Genomic DNA, 21,553 nt, shown 5'->3' with positions numbered 1-21,553 from the left:
ACAAAGTGACCGCGGCACCTACCCTCCTCCGCTTGAAGCCGCCACCATCAACTCCTCGACTCTGGTACAGCTCGGTGGTCCTGGGACACACGGTAACCTCGCTGAATTCTGCGAGGAAAGACGGGGGGAGGGGGGAGGGGGCATCGGGCTCAAGCTTGGTCACCTCGATCGGCAAGACGGCTGGACATCGACCGCTCGACCGGCCGTTTGGAATACCGAGCGTGAGCCAAGAATCTGGGGTTCTGAACTCGACGGGGAAATTGCACTACGACGCGCGACCAAAGCCGTGGAGAAGCAAGCTCGTTCAATTGATAAATTGGCACACTAGGCGAAAAGACTCGCTCCTCTTTTCTAGATTCTTTCCGATGATCGCTTCGTCGAGTCTGCGAAGTGGACGCGCGGAGGTAGTTCGGCACGGTTAACACCTTTGACGTAGCCATAGTATCCCCGCGCCGGTTCCTGCTTTACGGGGGTGGATCAGCGATCCCCAGGGGGAGGGGGGGGAGGGGTGGCACTGGGCGAGGGAAGGGTTTATTTTCGCGGGGTGGCGCTGTACAGCACTCGTTGCTGGCTGGCACATCGTCGCCGCCCAACGTTCTTTTTATCTCAAAGCTGTATCCCTTTTGCGCCTCTTCTGTATTCCTCAATTTCCAATGAGTCGGAATACGACATGAAACGCTAAACTGCCACAAAGGGGGTAAGCCGATGAGCGCGGTCGAACCCTTTGCCCGGTCTTTCTCTTTCCCTCTCCCGCTCTCTCTTTCTCTGTGCGCCTCTCGCGCGCGAGTTCTCTTTCGCTGCTTGCCTCCCCTCACGCGTCTCTCTCTCTCTCTTCCGTCATCAACGACGGATCGGGGTGGAACCTTTCCTCTGCGCTCTCTTTGAATTCTTTGTCACAGTGCATTAGATACGCTCTTGCCGTGTCATTATTTGAAACGGGAGTACACAGAGAATTATGCTACAAAAACGGCCGCGCGCGCATACGGGGCATTCGGGAGTGGAACACGACGAGGCACCTCCTCGTTGTCATCGTCGTCGTTATTTTTGGTTTCGACATCGTCGTTCGAAAGTTCGACCTTTTTCGAGCGGGCTCGTCCGCTTCGCCTCGATCACCGCTTAACATATACTCCTCGTGCTCATTTTGCTGACAATGACAACGCGCCCATTCCACTTGACGGGCTAATACGCCCCTCCCAGCTTCCGGCATGCGCGCACTACGCGCGCCTGAATCTCCCTATGTTTGTCCACTGCGGTGACTTCACTGCACAGTGAGCCCAGGACCAACGTCCAGGCGCTTCGCGGGATTCAATGAATCAGAATACTCGATGCAGGAGACGCGATATTCCTTCGTATACGACAGGAGGGTGATGATCATTGGCACGTTTCCGCGTGCGCGAGTTTTGCATCACGTCGGTCACCAACTGGCGGCGGGGATGAGCAATATTGCGTTCGTCTTTCATCCTGATTTACGTAGCTAGAATAGCGAAGGGTTCCGTCGATCGCTATAAACGTTCGCTTCAAAGCGGCAAATTAGTTGCCATCGTCTTGTCAATTTTTTTTGAAAATTAATGCTCGACCCAACATGCGGAATGGCAGGTAAAAAAATAAATAAAAATGTGTGAGAGATCCAAAAATATTATTAAACATTTTTTGTCTCTCTTATATATTTAATAAATGCCCATAATAATTGCTCATAAAAATACAACAAATTATCCCCAGCCATCGACCCGAGCCATTCTTACAATTTTATTTGCGAAGAATCAATCGACCGTGCGACGACCTGCTTTTTACGGTTCTTATCTTCCAATATTTTTCGCAGTCATCGTCACGCTGGTGTAAAATAATTCTTAGTTGTTCCCTTGATCGCTATACAATCGCGATGTTGTCCATCGCGACGACATCGAAGGGACAAATGAACAAACGGCATCGGAAGTACAACGGGGATGGTACGACGATGTCGGCGTGGGCGGCGGTCGAACCGAGGGGTTGAAACGCGGGAAAGTCCCTCGGGTCCCAATTACACCGACACCCGATCCCAGCATTACGGCCCGGCTAATTCGAGGGGAGAGTCGTATATAAATCTCGGCGAGTTGATTGTGCAGTTTCAATTCCGTTTGTCGCTCGACGACGCCGGAGATAACGCGTCGGCAGGTCGTTACAGTTACTTTTTCACCGGAGAGATTAATTCCGTATCAGAGCCGCGCGACGCGACGCCGACGTTCGATCGAGCGTGTCCCATAACTGTAATCGGATACGATTGAGCGTAATGTTTGTCATTAAAGATAACTACGTCGCGTCGAGTGCGTTACCGGTAAATTACTGAGAAAACGTTTCTGTCTACGAAATAATACCGTGCTACGTATGCTCGTAATTTCTTTACGATTCAAGGATTCGAAGGATATATAAGTTTTACTTCTCATTTATTCGCAAAGTACCAGAGACAAGCGAATCGATAAACATGGCTTAGTAACGTGATATGATTGATGGAACAACGATCACACTTTTTCTTTTTGCTCGGAAAATCTCACGGCACAACTTAAGGTTAGTTAACAACGCTCCTCGCAGGTTGCCGCGAGAGAGATGTGGGAGGAGAGCTTGAAAAGGGGGTGTTTCTCTCGACGGGTCTCGCGCGACAAACGGCTCGGCTAATTACAGAGAGGCCACAGCTCCATGTAAACCGGCGGCAAAGGCAGCTGTCGGTTCCCAGGCTACCGTGGTTCCGATGGTTTACGTGTGTCGAGAGCTTTTTGCTTTTGCGTGAAAATGTCGTCGTTCGTTAATTCGATGGTACGATATGTGGCCCGACCAGAATATCCGTCAGTGGATCAGATCCAGAAGCCGTCGCGGGTTTCTTTCCATCGTGTTTATTATTCTTTCGTCCGTTCGCACGTATCGTTTCAATACTAATATTAATATTAGCACGGACGCAGATAAGTATCAAGCCGAGTGTACTCTTGCTCAGAGCTCCGAGTTCCGTAAGAATCTGAACGCGAAATCTAAATGCGATCTTCCGCGTTTGCGTAAGCGCTAGAAGAACGTGAGAAACCTCATAAGCGTCGATACAATACTTCCTCATATGTTTCAGTTGCATAGGAAAAAAAAGATAAAACAATGACGCCATTCTTGCTTCTGTGTTTCGAATTCTACGATGTTTATGCACAAAAGTAAAAAAAAAAAAAAACAGATTAACTATTCGTATACCATTACGTTATAAGTCAATCACTTATATAAAACCTTCCATGTTCAATGAATAATAATTTATTGAGGCCCAGTTTCACAACTCACGGTTAACTCGCTTAACCGAGTAACTTATTTTTCACCTCTTTCCGCGATTCTAGAATTAGAAAGAGATAAGAAATAAACCTCGGTTAAGGATTAACCATAAGTTGTGAAACTGGGCCTAAGCATTTAAATATGAAAATAATTCTGATAATTGGCGTGTTCTTTTGGTTTTCATCTTTCTTTTTTTTTTTCTTTTCACATTGGAGAAAAAGCAGAGAAAAAGTGTGCGAGGAGTTCAGCTGAATAGAACAGGTCTAATCATTCTAATGTTTTCGGAAGATTGATAACAATAGGAAACGAGTTTTAACGTGGAGGTCGTTGCTCTTTCGTGTATTGCATTCAGAATTACGAGACGCTGTGCATTCACCAGCTGCGAAAGGTCATCTTATTGTTCGCCGTCGACAAAGTCGCGCATCCAACTGGCAATTCCCTCGCCATCACGATATACTACCGAGGAAGGAAGCCGGATTTCTCGTAGCCCCTGCTAAGATAATACGACCACCCATCCGGCGGGAGGCCGAAGATTTCAACCTTTACCGAAATGCCAAACGGGGCTTTAAACGGACTAATAACGTTGCCTTTCCCCCTTCAACACGCTGCCTGCCGTATCGCGTATATATACGATTTCGATTCTGTCACACAAATTGCCTGTAGACGTATATAGCGGAGCCTCCTTCGTCACTTGTCACTCGTCTCTCATAATAACGTCGTAATGACGAGAATTGACGAGACATTCCTAGGCGTAGCAATTTGTTTTTATCGACATTAACGTTCTTAATTAACGCTGTACACTTTGTCGCGTATTTTTAAACTCGTTAACCGTTTTTATTATTGGCGCTCGGAGTTTACCTGACAATCCCGAGCGAATGCGCGCGCGTGGGCTGCTGTCTTGGTATTTTAAACCCCGGATGGCTTGGCAGGGAAGGTTCGCGCACGTGTGCATCGTGCGCCGTTCTGCGGGAAAAAGGAGCGTGCAGCAGCGGGGTACTCGATCGGAAAAACTGCCGACGGATACGCCCTCGTTAAAGCGCCCTGGGGTCGGGGTCGTCGTCGTCGTCGTCGCTCTCGTCGTCGATGTCCAACGTCGTCGTCGTCGTCGCCGGCGAACGGTAAAGGTTGACACGGTATCTCTTACAAGACGGTCATTAGTCGAATGAGAGGAGGAAGTCTTATGAAGTGCCTGCGTAAATATCTGTGGGACTGGCCGGTCATCAATCATCTTAGAATCCTGCGAGCCGCGAACCCGCTTACGCACGAAATTACGTATCGCCTTACATCTCGCGACGCCACGAGTCCCGCCCTGAGTAGAAAGACGAAATTACATAGAGGGTTTCTCTTAACGAACTATTATTTTTTACGAAAGGAATTTTTCCGTCTCTCGGCATAATTTTGTGGAGGTAATACATCCTATATGGTGCCGTAAATATCCAAAAATATCGCATACATAAGATACTATTGTATATATAGTATACTTTATGTGTGTGTATTACAAATTTGTCTAGTATTTTCAATAATACTACTAGTATACAAATACACGTAATGGTACAAAAAAAAAAATACATACGATATTTTTTAAGAATAATATCTAAATTCTAAGCAAAATCGTAAGACTCATAACATATTCTCGTAAGAACTTTTAAATGCTTATACAATACCTATTTTTTTACAGACAGCTTCTTACTAGCCTCTACTGTATAAAATTTATAAGAAATTGTAGATATTTACGAATAATCGTTTTACGATACATACGCATAAAATTAGAATATTTTACGAGAACAAGTTATATACGAGTCTTACAATTCTACTTAGAATTGACCTATAAAGCTTCATATATCATACGCACGAAATGTAGTGAGATAAGCAAAAAAATTTTTCTTAGAAAACCATTTCGAGAGGGAAAATTTTTTTCATCTAAATACTTTTTATTAAAATATATAAATCAATAATAGACGGGGATCACACGTCACACTGCCATTTTAGTGATAACGTAATGTTGCACGCGTGCGAAATACACGAGCAGAATACATATATCGTTCACACGGATAAAGTTATCGATAGGCCGCACAATGCGGGCAGACTATTTACTATATTTGCGATATCATAGGGCGAGTAATGGTTTCGCTTGACGTTACGGTCGGAAGAACGAAGCAGCAGGGGATAGAAGATGACGCGAAAGGGAGAAAGAAAGAGAGACAGGGTGGATAGGATATTCCGTGAGACTGGCTGTCATATTCATGTATTGACACCAAGCTGGTTGACTAATGGACTGCTGTTGTCACAGGCTCGTGTTACCGCGAGGGCCTGGCCTCGCCGAGTCGTTTTTCCTGAGAATCGACTGAAATGCATTCGCGTCTATAACATTCGTCTCGTGTTTATCGAAAATTCAGTCTTGTGCGAACTGTGAATCATTTCGAACAGTAACATCGTAAGGAATCGCATATGTCAAATATATGTTAATTCGGATCTCTCTCCTGAAAAAGGGAGCCTTTAGAAAACAATTTTATATCATGTGCGTTTCACTGAGCAATATTTTAACTGCACCATTTTTTTTTTTAGGCATATGGTTACGCCCGTTACCAAAAGACTATTTCACTCGTTATTCTTGAATAGAATAGCACGTCGCGTTTCGTAAAGCCGCGAATGGCGTGGCCGTTCTTCCCGACTTTTACATATTTATCGAGCCTCGCATTGTTGTCACGTCAGACGAGAGACGTCGACATTGTCGAGCCTCGAAAATCCGCGATATTATATCTGCAAGCTGGAACCGAAGATCCAGTTCTGATCCTCGCTACGGTACTCCCCCTCCCTCCCTCCCTCCCTCTCTCTCTCTCTCTCTCTCTCTCACCCAATTTGCGTACTTTTATAACGGCATTCTAAATCCATACGCATTTAACGCGTGGAAAATCGGAGAAAATGAAAAATGAGTGATCAAAATTTTCGATTAAAACGACAGCAATTTCACAGTATAATGCACACTCTCATCTTATGTCAGCTTTTGATTTACGCGAATTCGAATTTACATGGTGGGTTACAGGTAACGCATTAATCGCGTAAATTGAGAGTTATCTGTATACCCCTCTCACCTGTCCGTTCAATATTTCATCGAGCTCAATAACATATTCAGCTTTTATAACAAATGGCACTTGCGAAATTTTCGTTTTTGTTGATGCGCTTGTTCGGAATTACACGCTACAGAATTACACAGAAATGAATGAATGAATGGGAAATTGCATCAGATAGAACTTCGACGAAAGTAGGGATAGTAGTATAGGATCGAGGGTTAAAGGAAAATGGATAACGAGCACGCAACGGCAACTATTTTATTACCGTTTGATATCCGATATGAGTTATTCGGTTAGGCGATCGCGATCTTCGGCCTGATTTCTGCCTTCCATTAGACGCGAAGATGCTTAGAAGATGCCGAGTCAGGGGCGAGTTTAGAATGGAAATGTTATGGAGGACGAGAATTAAGGCGAGAGACCCCCAACGTGGAATAATACGATACGCAGGAATCGACGAACGCACAGACGCGAGACTTTACAGCGCGGCACGGTGCCTCTATGGCTTCTTGATTTATCGGCGAGTTAAGCTTTGGTTTCGAAAACCTGCTCGAGGCGCGCTCGATGCACGCCCGTGAGATTACCGTGTGTCGCGGATCGCGCGTTCTCAGCCTTTCGATGCATCGTCTTGTCGGCCAAGTCAATTTTCTCAAAGCTGTAAGTGCGAGGGACGCGGATTGGGTGCCACTTGTAAGCTTGAATAAGCCGACCGTCTCGATTCGATGCTTCGTAGAAGGACACACCTCCTCTCGCGATCTCGACCAGGTAAACTCTTGTACTCTTGTACTCACCTCGCACCTTCTGCTCGTCTTGTAGCTGCCGCTCCAGACTGTCCTTGACCTCCCGCTCCCGGAGAACGTCCATTTTCAGCTCGGCTGTAACACACGCAAGATAATGGAAATTTATTTATATGTCTTGTGCACTCCTCCGGAGAGTGTGAACCACCTTGGGATACGAAGGACGACTCTTCATTCAATTCTGACTCAAGTTCTCGCTTCCCCTATCGTATCGTTAGTTTTAATTGCTCGGTTACCTAGTTCGCGCGAGAACGCTTAAGACAACCGAGTGTCTCCATTCTTCATGAATAATTACTAGAAATGATCTCATTTTCTCGAGAAGATCTCATCAAGAAGGACTATAAGTTTTCGACCGTAAATTCTGGAAATGCGAAAGATTTGCAAATCTACTATAGTCAGTGGTTAATTTGACAATAAGAGAGTCTCTCCTAGCCGTTTTCTCCTCTCTATCCACCTGCCATCGTCCAAGAGGTGTTGCGGGGAGGATATCGCATGGTTGACTGAGTTCGTGATTAAATCCAATGGCGATGGGCAGACCAGAGCTCGCATAGTTACCTCTAATAGAATTATATTAAGACATGGAGTCTCTATCCCCCGCCCCCGGTCGTCTTTCCACTTCCACCTGCTCAGTCCATGTTTCTTGTCTCGCGTACGACTTCCCTCTTCATCCCATTCTCCCTATCACCGTCTCCGACTTGTAGAACTCCCCCGTTCCCGTGGGAGCTACCGCGCTAAATTAGCCATTTCGAATCTCTGCTAGAGGGTCGTTAGGACGAGTCCAGAAACTCGTTGAACGGTACTAAGAAACCCATGTGCGCCATGCGGTGACCAGTTTTCAGTCACTCTCGTGGCGAAACGTGACATGCTAAGGTAAGCGTAAGCATATAAATGAGAAAATTAAAGAGGACGTGAATGTGTAAATGACGACCTCGAATATTATAGAGCTTGGAAAAATACTATTCCCTTAGAGTTTAGAGAGTTGCAAAATCATTTTTGAGACTGGTAATATGGTAAACGTTTCCAGGCTCTATAACTCAAGCAAGCTAATTCGATTTAACGGAAGAAAAGTAAGGCGGCGGAAGAGGCTTCTCTCTGTCTTTCCTCTGACTCGCCGGCCTCTCGAATTACATTTGTGGGTAATGAGCCACGTAGCTCGTAACGTACGTCAGCTCGCCGAACGATTTGCAGATTTTTTTGCTATGCTGTTAGCAAGATATTGTAGATTGGAATTAAATAAATAAAATTGGATATAAATATTTGAGATACTAGTCTCACATATATTAATTCTCAAGAAAGAAACTTACTCTGTAAAATGTTTTGAGTGGAATCTAATTCTAAAAGAGTGACAATTTTGAACCAATGTTGAAAAAGAGTGGCTCAATTGTCACAATTTTTAAAAGTGAGATTTTACTCTTTAAAGTTAGATTCCAAAAATTTTAGAGAATCCGAAGAAAGAAACACGCTCAACAACGATTTCATTTATCTCGATTCTGTATTCATTTTTCACGTGTGGCGTTTTCATACCTCATCGGGGAAGTATAATAAAATTTGAAACAACATTTAATTCGCTTATCACATTTCGCAAGCTTTTAAAAGACTCTTTTGCAGACTCGTGTATACGCTACCGTCGCATTAGCAGCAATTATTTTCCGACCTGGCTTCTCGTGGAGAATCCAAAAAGTTTCGCGACATACGTTCAGGCTGAAGCAGCTGAAGAGAGAGAGAGAGAGAGAGAGAGAGAGAGAGAGAGAGAGAGAGAGAGAGATATGAAGCCTGACAGAGAATCAAGCCGGTAGATTAGGTAGGGCCGCGTCGTCTCAGCAGTCTGCCAGCAATTTGAGAGCGTTTGCGAGGTCCATTAACGGCGGTAACTCTTCACGACCGGCCGCCACGAAGATTCAATTTGAATGCTAACCAGAATAGGAAGTTCGCGCCGGGGCCCCATGGTATATACGCCGCTCGCTGTGTTCCTTCCCCCCCCCCCCTCCCCCACCATCGTCTCCCTTAGCCCCCGTTATCCCCTCGCCACCCTGTTATTGCCAATTTCGGCGCGTTTCTGCAGCCCACTTTGCGATCGTTTAGATTATCATCTCTCCCGGTTTCTCTTTCTCTCGACGGCCCTGGGTACCCTCCGTCCCGCCCCGTCACTCCCTTTCCCGTATCTTCTACATTCTGCTCTCCCGCTCCCACCCCCGGTCCGCTCTCTCTCAAACGTTTCCGGGGATAATTGAACTTTATTAGAGATCGTCGTCGACGAAACACCAGCCCTTGCATCCACCCCGAGGCTTATTCCGGATCGACTTGATTCTGAGATGCTTTAACGATTACTCCGTTCGCTCGCTTATCTTTCTCTCACTCGCGAAAACGCCTCTCAAATCTATGCCGCGCGACGAATACCTTGAGAGTACATTGGCTCCTGTTTCTCAGATCGTCAAGCGTGCTATGCTTCGTGAATGATTTTATGTTCATACAAAAAGCTGTAAAATCAATTTTTAACAAAACTATATCTTTCGCGATTAATATGTATAATAATCTGTGCCCGGAAGCATATTTATATATGTTCAATGTCGCTACACACATCGTATCATCCGAATTATTTTCCGCCTAAAGGCAGATGTTACGTCATGTGCGAAATACCTTTTCTCAGATCTTACGTTCTTTTTACGGGCGCACAGTGGCGTGACTTTCGCCAAGGGACGACTGGAAAAGTTTGTCGCGATGGAAAAAAAACTGGAAATCAATTATGCGAGCCCGGCGCTCCTCGCCGTGGGGGAGGAGCGACCTTATTGAAATTTGGCTGCGGGGTCGTAAGCATTAAAATTGCAGGGATTAATATTAGCCGTGGTGAAAAGCGCTTTACTCGCTTTCCTCGTAAGGAAATGATTCCACCGCGCCGCGCCGCGCCGCGCCGCGCTGCTCTGTTCACAGTTATAAAAGCCCGGCCCGTTCTATCATTCTTATGTCAATTAGACGAGCCCTAATCGCGACCCGGCTCATAAACCGAGAATTATATCTTTAATTTTAGCGGTCGTATTCAGCCGCTTGCGAAACAGGATTCTACCCTACGTGCTTTCTTCACCGCTACAGGCGAAACCGCTTTAACCACGACAGATAGGTAGTAATTAATAACGAGAGACTGTACGTCTGTTAATTTTGTTACCGAATTTGACGTAGCAGAGAAATATAAACAGCAAATGAATTATATGGTATATTTTACATTGGTATTATATTTTTGTACGTAGAAAAAAAAAATAGTGTATTAACAGCATTGATCAACAGCAGTAATTGAAAATAATATTAATTCAATGATCTTGTCAATTTTGAATGATAGTATTAATAAAACAAATAACATTTTATTGAAACAAGAGTATGGTGAATCTATTTCATTAATAATGTCACTGGATTAAGATTATTTTCAATTAAATTGCTGTCGACAAATACTGTTAATACATCATTTTTTCGTGTACTCTAATTGCGCAGCTAAATCTCGTTCACCTTTTGAATATCAAAGATATTCAATAATAAGCATTATATTAAAAAGTGTATAAAGAACGAAAAAAGAGTAGAAAGTATAATTATAATATTTGGCCAATTATTCCCCGACGTCATTTCAGATCCTTTCGTGGTTAAATATGTAGTTAAGTCTTTTAGTCGCTTGCGCTTTTACGTATACATGCGTTCATATGCATTTCTCGACTACGATGTTCGGTAGTGTTAGTAGCGGATACATTTCCGAGAGCCACGCTCATCACGATTTACGAGTTTCTCACCGGACGGCGAACGATATCGCGAGCGGGCTCAAGCGGACCTAGGATCGTTGGCGATAATAATTTTCACGGTGGCGCGAGCACTCGCATAGTAACAATAACGGTGCAACGGAACGTGCATGGCACTGTTACCGGAGCGATTCATGGTTATTGATTACTATATATATACGGTCGCAGGAAGACGAGAGAGAGGCTGCGGTATAGCGTTCACAGCCCCCGGAGGGCTTGTACCACGACGTGGTGTAGGCACACACAGCCACGCACGCACAAGCACAGATATTATGTGTGTGCATACATATAAATATACACGTACACACGGTAAATGTATGTATATCTGTACGTAGTTGCGTACACTCGACGCTAAGATATTCGCAGGGCCCTAAGGCGACCCTCAGAAACAACAATGTCAACTTGCCCGGCGCGGTCCGCAATCGTTTGAATAGTATAATGTAGTTTTCGTGTTACAACTCACTCTCCTTCGTATACAAGCCTCGTCTAGCGCCTATACGAAACACCGCAGCCTTTTCTTTCCGTGATCCCGTTCGAAATGTCTAACATCGAGAACGTTGCGACACTTTCACGTGGCTGAATGAAATATTTACAAACAAGATGAGGAGAAGAAGACCCGTCGGGGTTCTCGAGACCGCACGCGAGATCGGCGGGTATTTATGAATTTAATTTTAACGGATCAAGAGCGGTAATAAAGCGCGGGCAGGAATTAACCACCGGATTATTTCGGTAATTTACAGCCCCGGGGATCGCGCGTCTGGCATTCTCTTATTTGCATCGTGATACCCCACCGTGGGGGTATGGTTCCGCGTATCTTCTGAAGAAAGTTTTTTCCCTCCCCTCGAAGTTTCTTTAAAATGTCATCATTTCCTCACGTATACGTGCCGTCTTAATTACGCGATTACGGGGGCCTCGCATCTCGATCGCTGTCGTTTCGGATTTCTCAAAGGAACTCAAAGCTCGTCGACGGCGAACTCGAATTTCATAAATTTCGCACCCTAATCCTCATTAATCCCGATGTTGCACTATTTGCCTACGAGAAGATCCGCCACAAGACGCGGGGGCGCCGCGGGAGCGCTGAACCGCTCTCGGAAACGAGAATATTGTTGTTTCTACCCTTGCATATTACACAGCCGAATAATGATTAAGTATATATCCCGAGTTAGTTCTGTCCTCCGGGTATAAGTCCTTTGCGGGAGATACCTTCCGCTGAATTTCAATTGTCGACCAATGTTAACGACATCTCTATAACCTCCGCGATTTCTCGAAGAGTATTATAATTAAAACGGATCGTTATAATTGCAAAAATTGTTATAGTTAAATTCTATATATCTACATGTATAGACTTTTAGTTAACGAAATGTATTGCTCGAATTACGCTTATATTAACGTACATACGGTTATTCAATTTCCACGCTTTTCCACGAAATAAGCACATCCTATCGCTCGAAATTTACAGAATGCCAGGTTGCCGATAATAATTAAAACTTTCTCGCGCACTCGGCACAGTTTGACTTGGCCTCGGCGAAGCAACAGCGCAGCCAATAGTTATCCCATGCGGATTACGGTCCTTGGCTAAGGGCTACAAGGGTTTCCCTCCTCCTACGGGATTTAAGACGGACTTAGCCCTTGTTCCGGTCGCTGACCACTTTGCCTCCCATTAACCATTAACGGATCTAACGAAAATAGGATTAGATCGCAGCAGCTAGGTCTTCGAGTTCGGTACGCACTAAAACTACCGGCGCACGTAGGTGGGCGTCGGGTTTCTTGTCCACAGCTTCATTGGCAGATTATCGAAGATTCTTGTCTCGTCTTATCGGGGACGCAAAGTCGTCTCTCCCCTGTCGATTATTTTCGCACGAACGGCGGCATCAACACCGAGTGAATCGGTTTTGCGATTTATCATGAGAATTACTCGGACAAAAATTATCTTCGTAAAAATGTATCTTTATTTTTAATTCATGAATTTACTATGTATAATTTCGTTTGAACTACATTAAAGCTAAAACAAAATCACAACAAAAAAATTCATCTAATTTATTACAGTTATTCTAAAATTTCGAAAATAAAAAGAATCTGGGTACTTTTTGATATTCTTCGATATTCGGGATGTTCACCTTGTAAAATGATAATATCATATTATTATACCCTACCAAATTTAATATATAAATTTAGTCATTAGAGCTCTATTATCGTATCCTATATAAAAATACAAAACATCCATTGACATTGCAATTAAAAACCGCCAGAATGATTTCCATTAAATCTTACGTCGGCTGATCATGTAACCGATATCTCGTCGTGCGGTATATCTCGACGCTAAAGTTCTCTTCGCCTGAACTCTCGCGCGGCGAGATATGCCGAAGAGCGTTTTCGCGTTTCGAGATAATCCCATTCTCGCCCTCTCCCTCGGGGATAGATCCTACGGGATATCCGACGGAATTATTGCACATTCGAGTTACACGCGAACAAGAAACTTCAAACTTTATCAATCCAACAGCTCAGTTAATATTAGACTGATAACAATAATAATGAACGTTTAGTGTGATGAAACAAACTATCTTCTCTTGGATATTTTAACACGAAAACTTTGTGATTTATTTTGAGGAATTAGGCAAGAATACAATTAGTGACTACTTGAAATGTAGAAAAGATTCTTTCAGAAAAAGTCGACGCTTTTGACGTTTTTTCCTACATTTTCTTGCCTTTTTAAGACAGGCATTAGTTTTAAGCTAAATCAGCAAAGCCGGCAAAACATTAATTTAAAAAAAATATACAAGAATGGCAACTAAAACCATTGATCGTTTTCTTTCTCTCCTTCTTGCGTCGAGAGATTGACGACACGTATGGATCTTTATCATTATTACGACTGTCTGACTGTTTGCGCTTGCATGCCGCTCCGACCATGCACAGCGCGAAGACATTAATGGCTCGCGATCGTAAAACGACGGTACGACCATGATTCTTTCCACAATTTATCGAATAATAATATAATCCTTTAACGACCCACAGTGAAAGAAAGAGACAGAGACAGGATACATATTCTTTAACGAGGGCGCGCATCCTTCGCTTCCTAATCCACCGCTTAATTACCAGGCATGAGTATATACAATTTAATCAGATCAGAAATTTCATCGTTACGATAACAACGCACCGATTTAGGTTTGCTGCCTTATTTCTCTCTTCGCGATGGCCCACACGTTTTCGCAAATCCCATAACTATCGAGTGAGTAGACTCTTCTTATCCCATACGACACACTTTATCCAATAACCGTCTTTTTTCTAACGTAGAGACATCTTCCAAACATCTTTAAGACGTCTCTTGAATGTCTGTATTGTATAGGATTGTTCTGGTTTGTTGATTTGACGTCTGACAGTTTACATAGCGGTGGCGTATCGCGTGCGAAACAGAATTGTAAAAATCGGAATCTATCTCTTCTCCACACCCCGTATGAGAGACAGCTGCCGTTCCCTCTTTCCAATCTTCCTTTCTCCCCCAATCGGCTCCCGCGTGTCACTCGAGGCCGTAATTAACAATCGTTCTAATGAATTCGCTCTTGGCTATCTTCATCTTTGCACAATACACTCAAGTTACAAACACGATGGGGGACGACGTGACGCGTGCTTCGAGGCGCGCCTATAATCGAGTGTCCGCTTATTACGACCAGGTAATAATTCCCAGTATAAAATTATCATTAAGATTGTCGTTGCACCGGAGGACTGTCCGCTCGTTATCTCGACAGGTTGCACGGGCCGACGCAACACGAGAGAAAAACAAATGTTGGAAGAACTCCTCGTGGTGTTTTTCAAATGCGAATGCGTCAATAAAAAGTTGATAAGTGCCGCACTGCTCACCAAGCGGCGTTAAAAATGTCCCTGCATACGCAATGCAGGTATAATTTAAAATTAATACTGTGGTCCCGCGTTATTAATTTTATCGATGTCGCATTCGCTAATTACATCAATGACATTTAAATTTAAGCCGTGCGTCTCTTCATCCGTTTATTTCTACCGTAAATATGGCAATTCAGAAAAAAAGATAGAAAACCTAAGATTAATGTTGTAGAATGTACAATTAATCTCTCTCATTATCGCTTTTTAATATTACAATACAAATACATCTCTTTCTTTCTATATCTTTTCGAGTTTCGTAAAAGTAAAAATTAATTGCTAGGAGAGAATATTAAAAATAAAAAGAAAGGGGCGCGCATATATTATAGATTTTATTTCACATCGCGTGTTGAAAGCGTCGAAGCGACTCAACTCTCGATGCCCAGCACTTTTTTCGTCTCGTTCCACATCTTACTTTTCTGCAAACATGAAACGATCGTAAATAACTGCCCAATGTAATAAGACATCACCAAGTAACTCAGCACCTAAGCATTGATATCATCTTTATGAACATGAAAGTGTCGGAAGTTGTATATTTTTTTAGATACACCAACACATATTAATCAACTATACGTACGACGAACCGATTCGAATAAGCGGCACTCGACTTCGCTGAAGAGATAAAACTGATGTAATTCTTAATGCGAAGCGCAACCGCTCAATTAGTAAATTAATAATTAAATATAGATGAACGTAACGATAGAGAGAGATTATATTACGAGAGAAAAGGAAGAAGGAACAAGTTAATGCACGCGAGTTACATCTCTCTCCGTTGTGCTCGTCGCACTTAAGTCCGCACCTCCTCGTCTAATCCCTCGCTGATGTCACGCAAGAAAATTAGCGTCGTAGGTGCGGATTATCGCGCGCATTATCCGCGATTATACGCATTAACTGACGAGGGAGGGCGTCGTTTCGAAATCCAATTATCGCGTCACAGCACGGAGAAAAAAGGCGTTCAACGACATTTTCACGAAGCGATAGTCTTAAAACGTTTAGCCCGAAAGCTCGTTCTTTCTTTCTTCCTTCCTCTCTCTCTCTCTCTCTTCTTCTCGCGTATCCAGTTCTCTTATATTGTACTTTTATCGGAACTCAGCGGCAGTAAAACGTATCCTCGCGCGGCCCGGCCGCTTCGCTCTCTAAGCCGCGACTCCATACGCGATTTCGTCGCGCCGCGAATCGAAACGCTTTGTCGCTTCGTCGAGTTGCAACAAAATATTCGTTCCTCGTGGCAATAAACGACGTCGTTAACGACACACACAATGTTCCCTTCCTCCTCGTACTTCTCTCACGCGCGGCCGTTACTACTGCCCTTTTATTGCCGGTAAATTACACGCTTTATTCGCTCGCGCGACGACCCGAAAGCAAACTATATAATTGAACGGTAGTTAAAACTGCGGTAGGTCAAGTTCCTCTTTTTTATCCTGGTCTCGCTTCTTCCTCGTCGTTGCTGTCGTCGCCGCGCGTCTCCGTCGTGTTTTATTTTCAGCGTCGCGCCACGTCGATACCGCGTTGGCGACGTCGCGACATTTCCTTCGTACTTAATTAATCTCCATCCTTTTTTCCCTCGCAGGCATTGATCTTATCCGCGCGAGCTCGATGCGGAAGCGATTTTAATTTAATTCCGCGGAAAACACGGCGAATTAATTTAAGCCGCGCGACGATCCCGCGTGACGTCTGATCATGTACGGAAATACGTATACAAAAATTGCGATAATGCGCGATGCGTGCGTGTAAGCGACGTCGGAATTACGCCACCCAGAGCGTAATTAATTTCGATCGTTATCGCGCAGAATTGAGACGATTCTGAGAAGAAAAGGCGCGCGATAGAGAAGCGTGCTGTACTCTTTCTCTTTCTCCACCTTCTCCTCTTCTTTTTCCGATGATACGTAAATACTGAAGGCAATAAAATTCACCATACGATGAAACAAAGTCGCGAACCAGCCGGCAGGTAACGACATGAGAGAACTCTCTGTCTCGCTGCATTTGTTTCCTCGCCCGCGAATCTCACTACAACGCGCCGTAAATTTTCGGTTTATAATCGTCGTCGATGCGAAATTACCACAGACAAAGATTTCTCTTCGCAAAGTCTTCCTTCGATCGTTCTCTCGCCACACAAACGGCCATTCGTGTTACTTAATTCCGAGGTATTCACCGTCGTATGCAAGTACAAGATGGTAATGCGACGAGATCGATGTCTCTTCGCGATCGTTAAATCCGGAATTTAAGTGACACCCCTGTTGGGTGAAAACGTCACGCAGTTTATCGTTCGTACCTCGTGGCTTTCTTCTATGCAAGGTAAGATCTTTACCGAGATCAAAAGTCGAGGAAAACACTTTGTAACTCAACTCTGCATTCCGTATCCCTTAACAACAATTCGTTATAATATTATTGCGCAACTTTTTTACATATAATGTAATACGCAATGACAAAAAGATGGCAGCGCGACACAGTACCTAAATCATTACATCTTTGGTGTTTGCCAATGTTACATAAGAAAAAATTTAACTGAATGTTGATACATATTTCGTTGAATAGTATTAAGTAAACATTTACTTACAGTAAATAAATATTTATCAGTAAAAAGTAAGTTAAATCAAATTAATGAGTTTTATATCAATAAATATATAATATATTTACATTAGTAGATTTGTACTTAGAATTATTCAAACAAGTGTTTATTAAAATTTAATTTTTTTTCAATATAAATAAAGATTAAAATGATCACTGTATTATGCTATGTTCTTTTTCTGGAAAACGGTACACTATTAGAAATTACAGAATATAAGCACTGAGGATGAGTGTATGGATTGGCTTGCTGAAATCGAATATTAGGCACGATTTTCTCTACCCTATTCATTTAGGAAGGAGTAAAATTTATCTATTTTTATTTAGGACGTCATTAAAATGAAATTATTTCCCCGCTAGACAAACACAGATATCCATGGCGAAACGAACGCGGTAGAGTCAACGCGAAACTTATTTGCACGCCGGCAAGAAGAAGCAGCGCTACGGTCGGTCCGAGAGCGAGGAGGGCCCGTGGCTCGTTTTATTGTTAAATAAATAATCAACTAGTTGTTCCCCGTGTTAGGCATAATTTATTAGCCTCCCTAGCACCAATCGCGGAGCCCCTTCTCCCTGAAATTCTTTCCTCTCCGCTTCTCTTCGTTTCTTCGCTACCGCCTCCTTCTCCTCCAACGCCTTCCGCATCTCCCGTGTGTGCTCGTTTGGAGCTCGTTCGGAGCACAGCTCTCGTACGCGTTACAGACCGCAGACCGTTTATTCTTCCCTTTCGCCTTATTCTATCTTTTTTTTTCCGATCCCTTTTGCGTTAGTGGCTTATGCCAGGAATACGAGCTCGGTTTTCTCCTCCTGCGATTTCTTTAATTGACAATCCAAGGGTGTTCTCCAGCTCGGTTCCCCGAGTGGGAACGTATGTCTACGACGCGCATCGACCGACGACATCGTATTGTCCTCGCGATTTTTACTATCCTTTCTCTCGTACGGGATATCTTTCGCATATACCTTTCGCCGTGTGCATATACGCGTCCCACGAGTACCGCATGAGCATACGTATGCTGTTCCCTGTGTCCGGCTTCTCGTTTCCTTGCGATTTACGAGTAACAACGAGGTCCACCCTGACCCGAGCGCCAAGAAATCTCATTAGAGAGGCGCCTTTCTTGTGAATACTGTGGACAGTACTTGAGCTCGCCAGGAAACAAGACACCAATAGGAGTTACCGGGAAACACTTGATTTTCAAAACACTACCTTCCTTTGCGTGAGACCATAATACAGAAAAAAAAAAAAATAAAATATGATAATTCACAAATGACAAAAAATTGACAATTTTATATAAAACGAAATTATAATAATTAATAAAAAATACAAAAAAATAAGATCATGAAATAATGGACGATCAAAACGTTCTTCAACAATTTGTAGTCGATACTAAGGCCGGGCTTCTGAGTTATAAACGCAGATGTAAAGGCCCGTGTCGCGCGCCCCGGGAGGATACCCAAAAAGCATACACGGTCGGTCCGTCGGTCGCAACAAGAAACGGTATCCTCTCGCCGCCAGTTCTGTTACAACGCGGACAAGCAGAAGTTAAGCGCATGCAGAATAAAGATATACCTAAGCCCGAGAGTTACGATTCCACCGGTCGGTTTTTACAATATTCTCTTTCGTTGGGCAATCATTCCGCTCGTTCTATCTATCCCTTTCTTGCAAACGCAACTTAAACTTTCGCGATTCTCAGGGACCCAACTCGGTTCCGCTCCGAGGGTAATTAAATATCGGTGGTCCGGACACGCCAGCTCAATACGCTACCTTAACGATTGTCTCTGGGTCAGAGGTCAGGCCCAACGTAGACGTACAAGCACTGCGCGACCACACTTATGGCCTTCTCTCTTAAATAGGATATATATATATATGTATATTGTATATATGCGTGTACAACGCGAGAGAGAAAGAGAGAAATAGAAAGAGAAAGAATGAACAAGCATCATCACCACCGTAGCGGCTATACGAAGCGGCACGAAGAATAGCATGGGAATTATTATGCTTATTAAGGTGGAAAGTAATAAATTATAGGCGGCTAATAATGGGAACCGCGAGAGGCGTAATTGATGTATGCAGAGGAAGTTGTTCTGGTCTGGCACCGTGCGCTCTTCTCGGATATGCGTGTAAACATACACCTATGTTACACGTAATATTGTACATACATCGTGGAAAATATTTAATGGCGTAGAGAAGCTCCGCTCTTGCCTTTCTCTCTCTCTCTCTCTCTCTCTCTCTCTCTCTCTCTGTCTTCCTTTCGGGAATACCTCCTATGGCATCGTGGCGTTTAAAATTTGAAAACTAAACTGTTTACTGTGCGCGCGTTACGGCGTGCGCCTCTTTTGTTCCATCTTCTACCTGCGGGAAGATCGGCAGATTTCTTTTGCTCTCTTCACAGGGCAATAAAAGTGCCAGCTATTTATTGCTAAGCGCCACCATATAACGATTCCCTGAGATGCGTCGCGGCCGTTCACGGGAAGACTGGTTCGGAGGTCAATAAACCGATTCCACTCTTAATTAAATCTAGAGAAGACAATACCTTCCCCCTCCCCCCCCCCTCTTACCTTCTAACGCTAATTAAAGCAAACAGTCGACGGCAATAAAAACTGCCGAGACGTGAAATGAAAAGATGCTGTAAAAGCGGCGATTTCTAGGTTTATCGAGCTATGTAACCATTCAGCGTAACAACCAATCACGTGAAAAAAAAAAAACTTAATTAATTAATTAATTTTGTAACATAGAAAAGCGATAGCGCGAAAGTACTCATTCGCTTATTGATTCGTGTATAAGATAAGGTAGTAGATGGAGAATGAGAAGGTGGAAAATAAAAAGAGTACGGGGGGAGGAAAAAACAAGCGTGCCGCTGATACACGTGTGCGTACATAGTTTGCGCGATAATGGCTGCTCGCTGGGCGATATAGAGATAACCTCGGTTAAGCTAACCTATCTCTCCATACACGAGAAAGAGAGAAGAGTAGGTGGGTCGTCGGTTGGCAGGGTTAAGCATAAATCAATCAGTCTGCATTCGACCGCGAGCGAATAGAAGGCAACTAACGCTTCGAACGTCTCTCGAAAGTTCACGGTACATGGACGTTCGGGACGTTTGTATCAACGTAAACTGTTTGTACTGCGAAATATTTACGCGCTGCGTAATCTGCCGTTCCTGTCAGAGAGATCTTTCTTTCTCACCGACGAAAAGACACAAATGCATCTTATTCGACACATGTTCATCATTCGCGATTTCGAAAGATATATCTTCCTTACAGTCTTGAAGGTCTTAAATCGTGTCTTAAAATCGTGGTACTACTGTAGCCTTGAAGCGATATCGATAATGGAGAAATTCGTGATTGACGACATTGCTTGCGTGACTGTAATGGCTCTCGATCGCGGTACCGATCAGAGCGGGAAACGATCTCGTCTCGTTTGTATCTCTATGTACCACGATCACAGCGATGTCGGTAATTCGCGTTCCATTCGTAACGCAGACACCTACTCGATGGCTGGTACCAGTGCGGCCGCACATCCCACCTCTCCATCGTGCCGCATCGTCGCTCGAGGTAATAGGATTTCACGTAAGCAGCCTCCCAAGCAGTGGCGGCCGAAAATCGCAGGAGTTTATGTAGCGAGATGCGGTCGCCGCGTTGCAGTAACCGTTGGAGCAAGGAGGTGAACAGAGAAGAGGATGGAGAGAAAAAGAAGAAGCCGCGAGGGATATAAAGAGAGCGAGGAGACGTCGCTCGCGGCGTCGAGGAAAGTGGCGGAGAATAGAACGGACAGAAGAGAGACAGAGAGAGAGAGAGAGAGAGAGAGAAAAGGGAAAAGACACAAAGAGGCAATGGCAGGGGACAGAAGAGTTTCAAAGAGAGTGAGAGGGAGAGAGAAAAAGAGAAGAGAGACAGAGAGCAAAAGAGATGTTGGGGCTCCTACAATTTTAATTAACCCGGTACCGGGCACAGAGAACCGATCGCGATCGAATCGGGTGCACGATCTACAAGGAATCTACATAAGATCCTCCACTCGCGGCTTGCAGGAGTTTATGTAGCGAGATGCGGTCGCCGCGTTGCAGTAACCGTTGGAGCAAGGAGGTGAATAGAGAAGAGGATGGAGAGAAAAAGAAGAAGCCGCGAGAGATACAAAGAGAGCGGGGAGACGTCGCTCGCGGCGTCGAGGAAAGTGGCGGAGAATAGAACGGAC

At 44.1% G+C, this 21,553-nt stretch overlaps 1 protein-coding gene across 1 annotated transcript in view; it reads right to left on the bottom strand.

Moving 5' to 3' along the window:
* The window catches only part of dac (dachshund family transcription factor), a 199,349-nt gene that overhangs the window by 41,006 nt on the left and 136,790 nt on the right, over nt 1–21,553 (bottom strand). Inside the window, exon 8 of the mRNA XM_018542011.1 lies at nt 7,133–7,216. Within this exon, the coding sequence (XP_018397513.1) occupies nt 7,133–7,216 (84 nt within the window). The remainder of the gene's footprint in view (nt 1–7,132; nt 7,217–21,553) is intronic.

This window comes from Cyphomyrmex costatus, unplaced genomic scaffold (genome assembly GCF_001594065.2).
Source record: "Cyphomyrmex costatus isolate MS0001 unplaced genomic scaffold, Ccosl1.0 scaffold301, whole genome shotgun sequence".
NCBI lineage: Eukaryota > Metazoa > Arthropoda > Insecta > Hymenoptera > Formicidae > Cyphomyrmex > Cyphomyrmex costatus.
The sequence above is the reverse complement of the archived record's forward strand: the minus strand, read 5'-3'. Positions and strand labels throughout refer to the sequence as shown.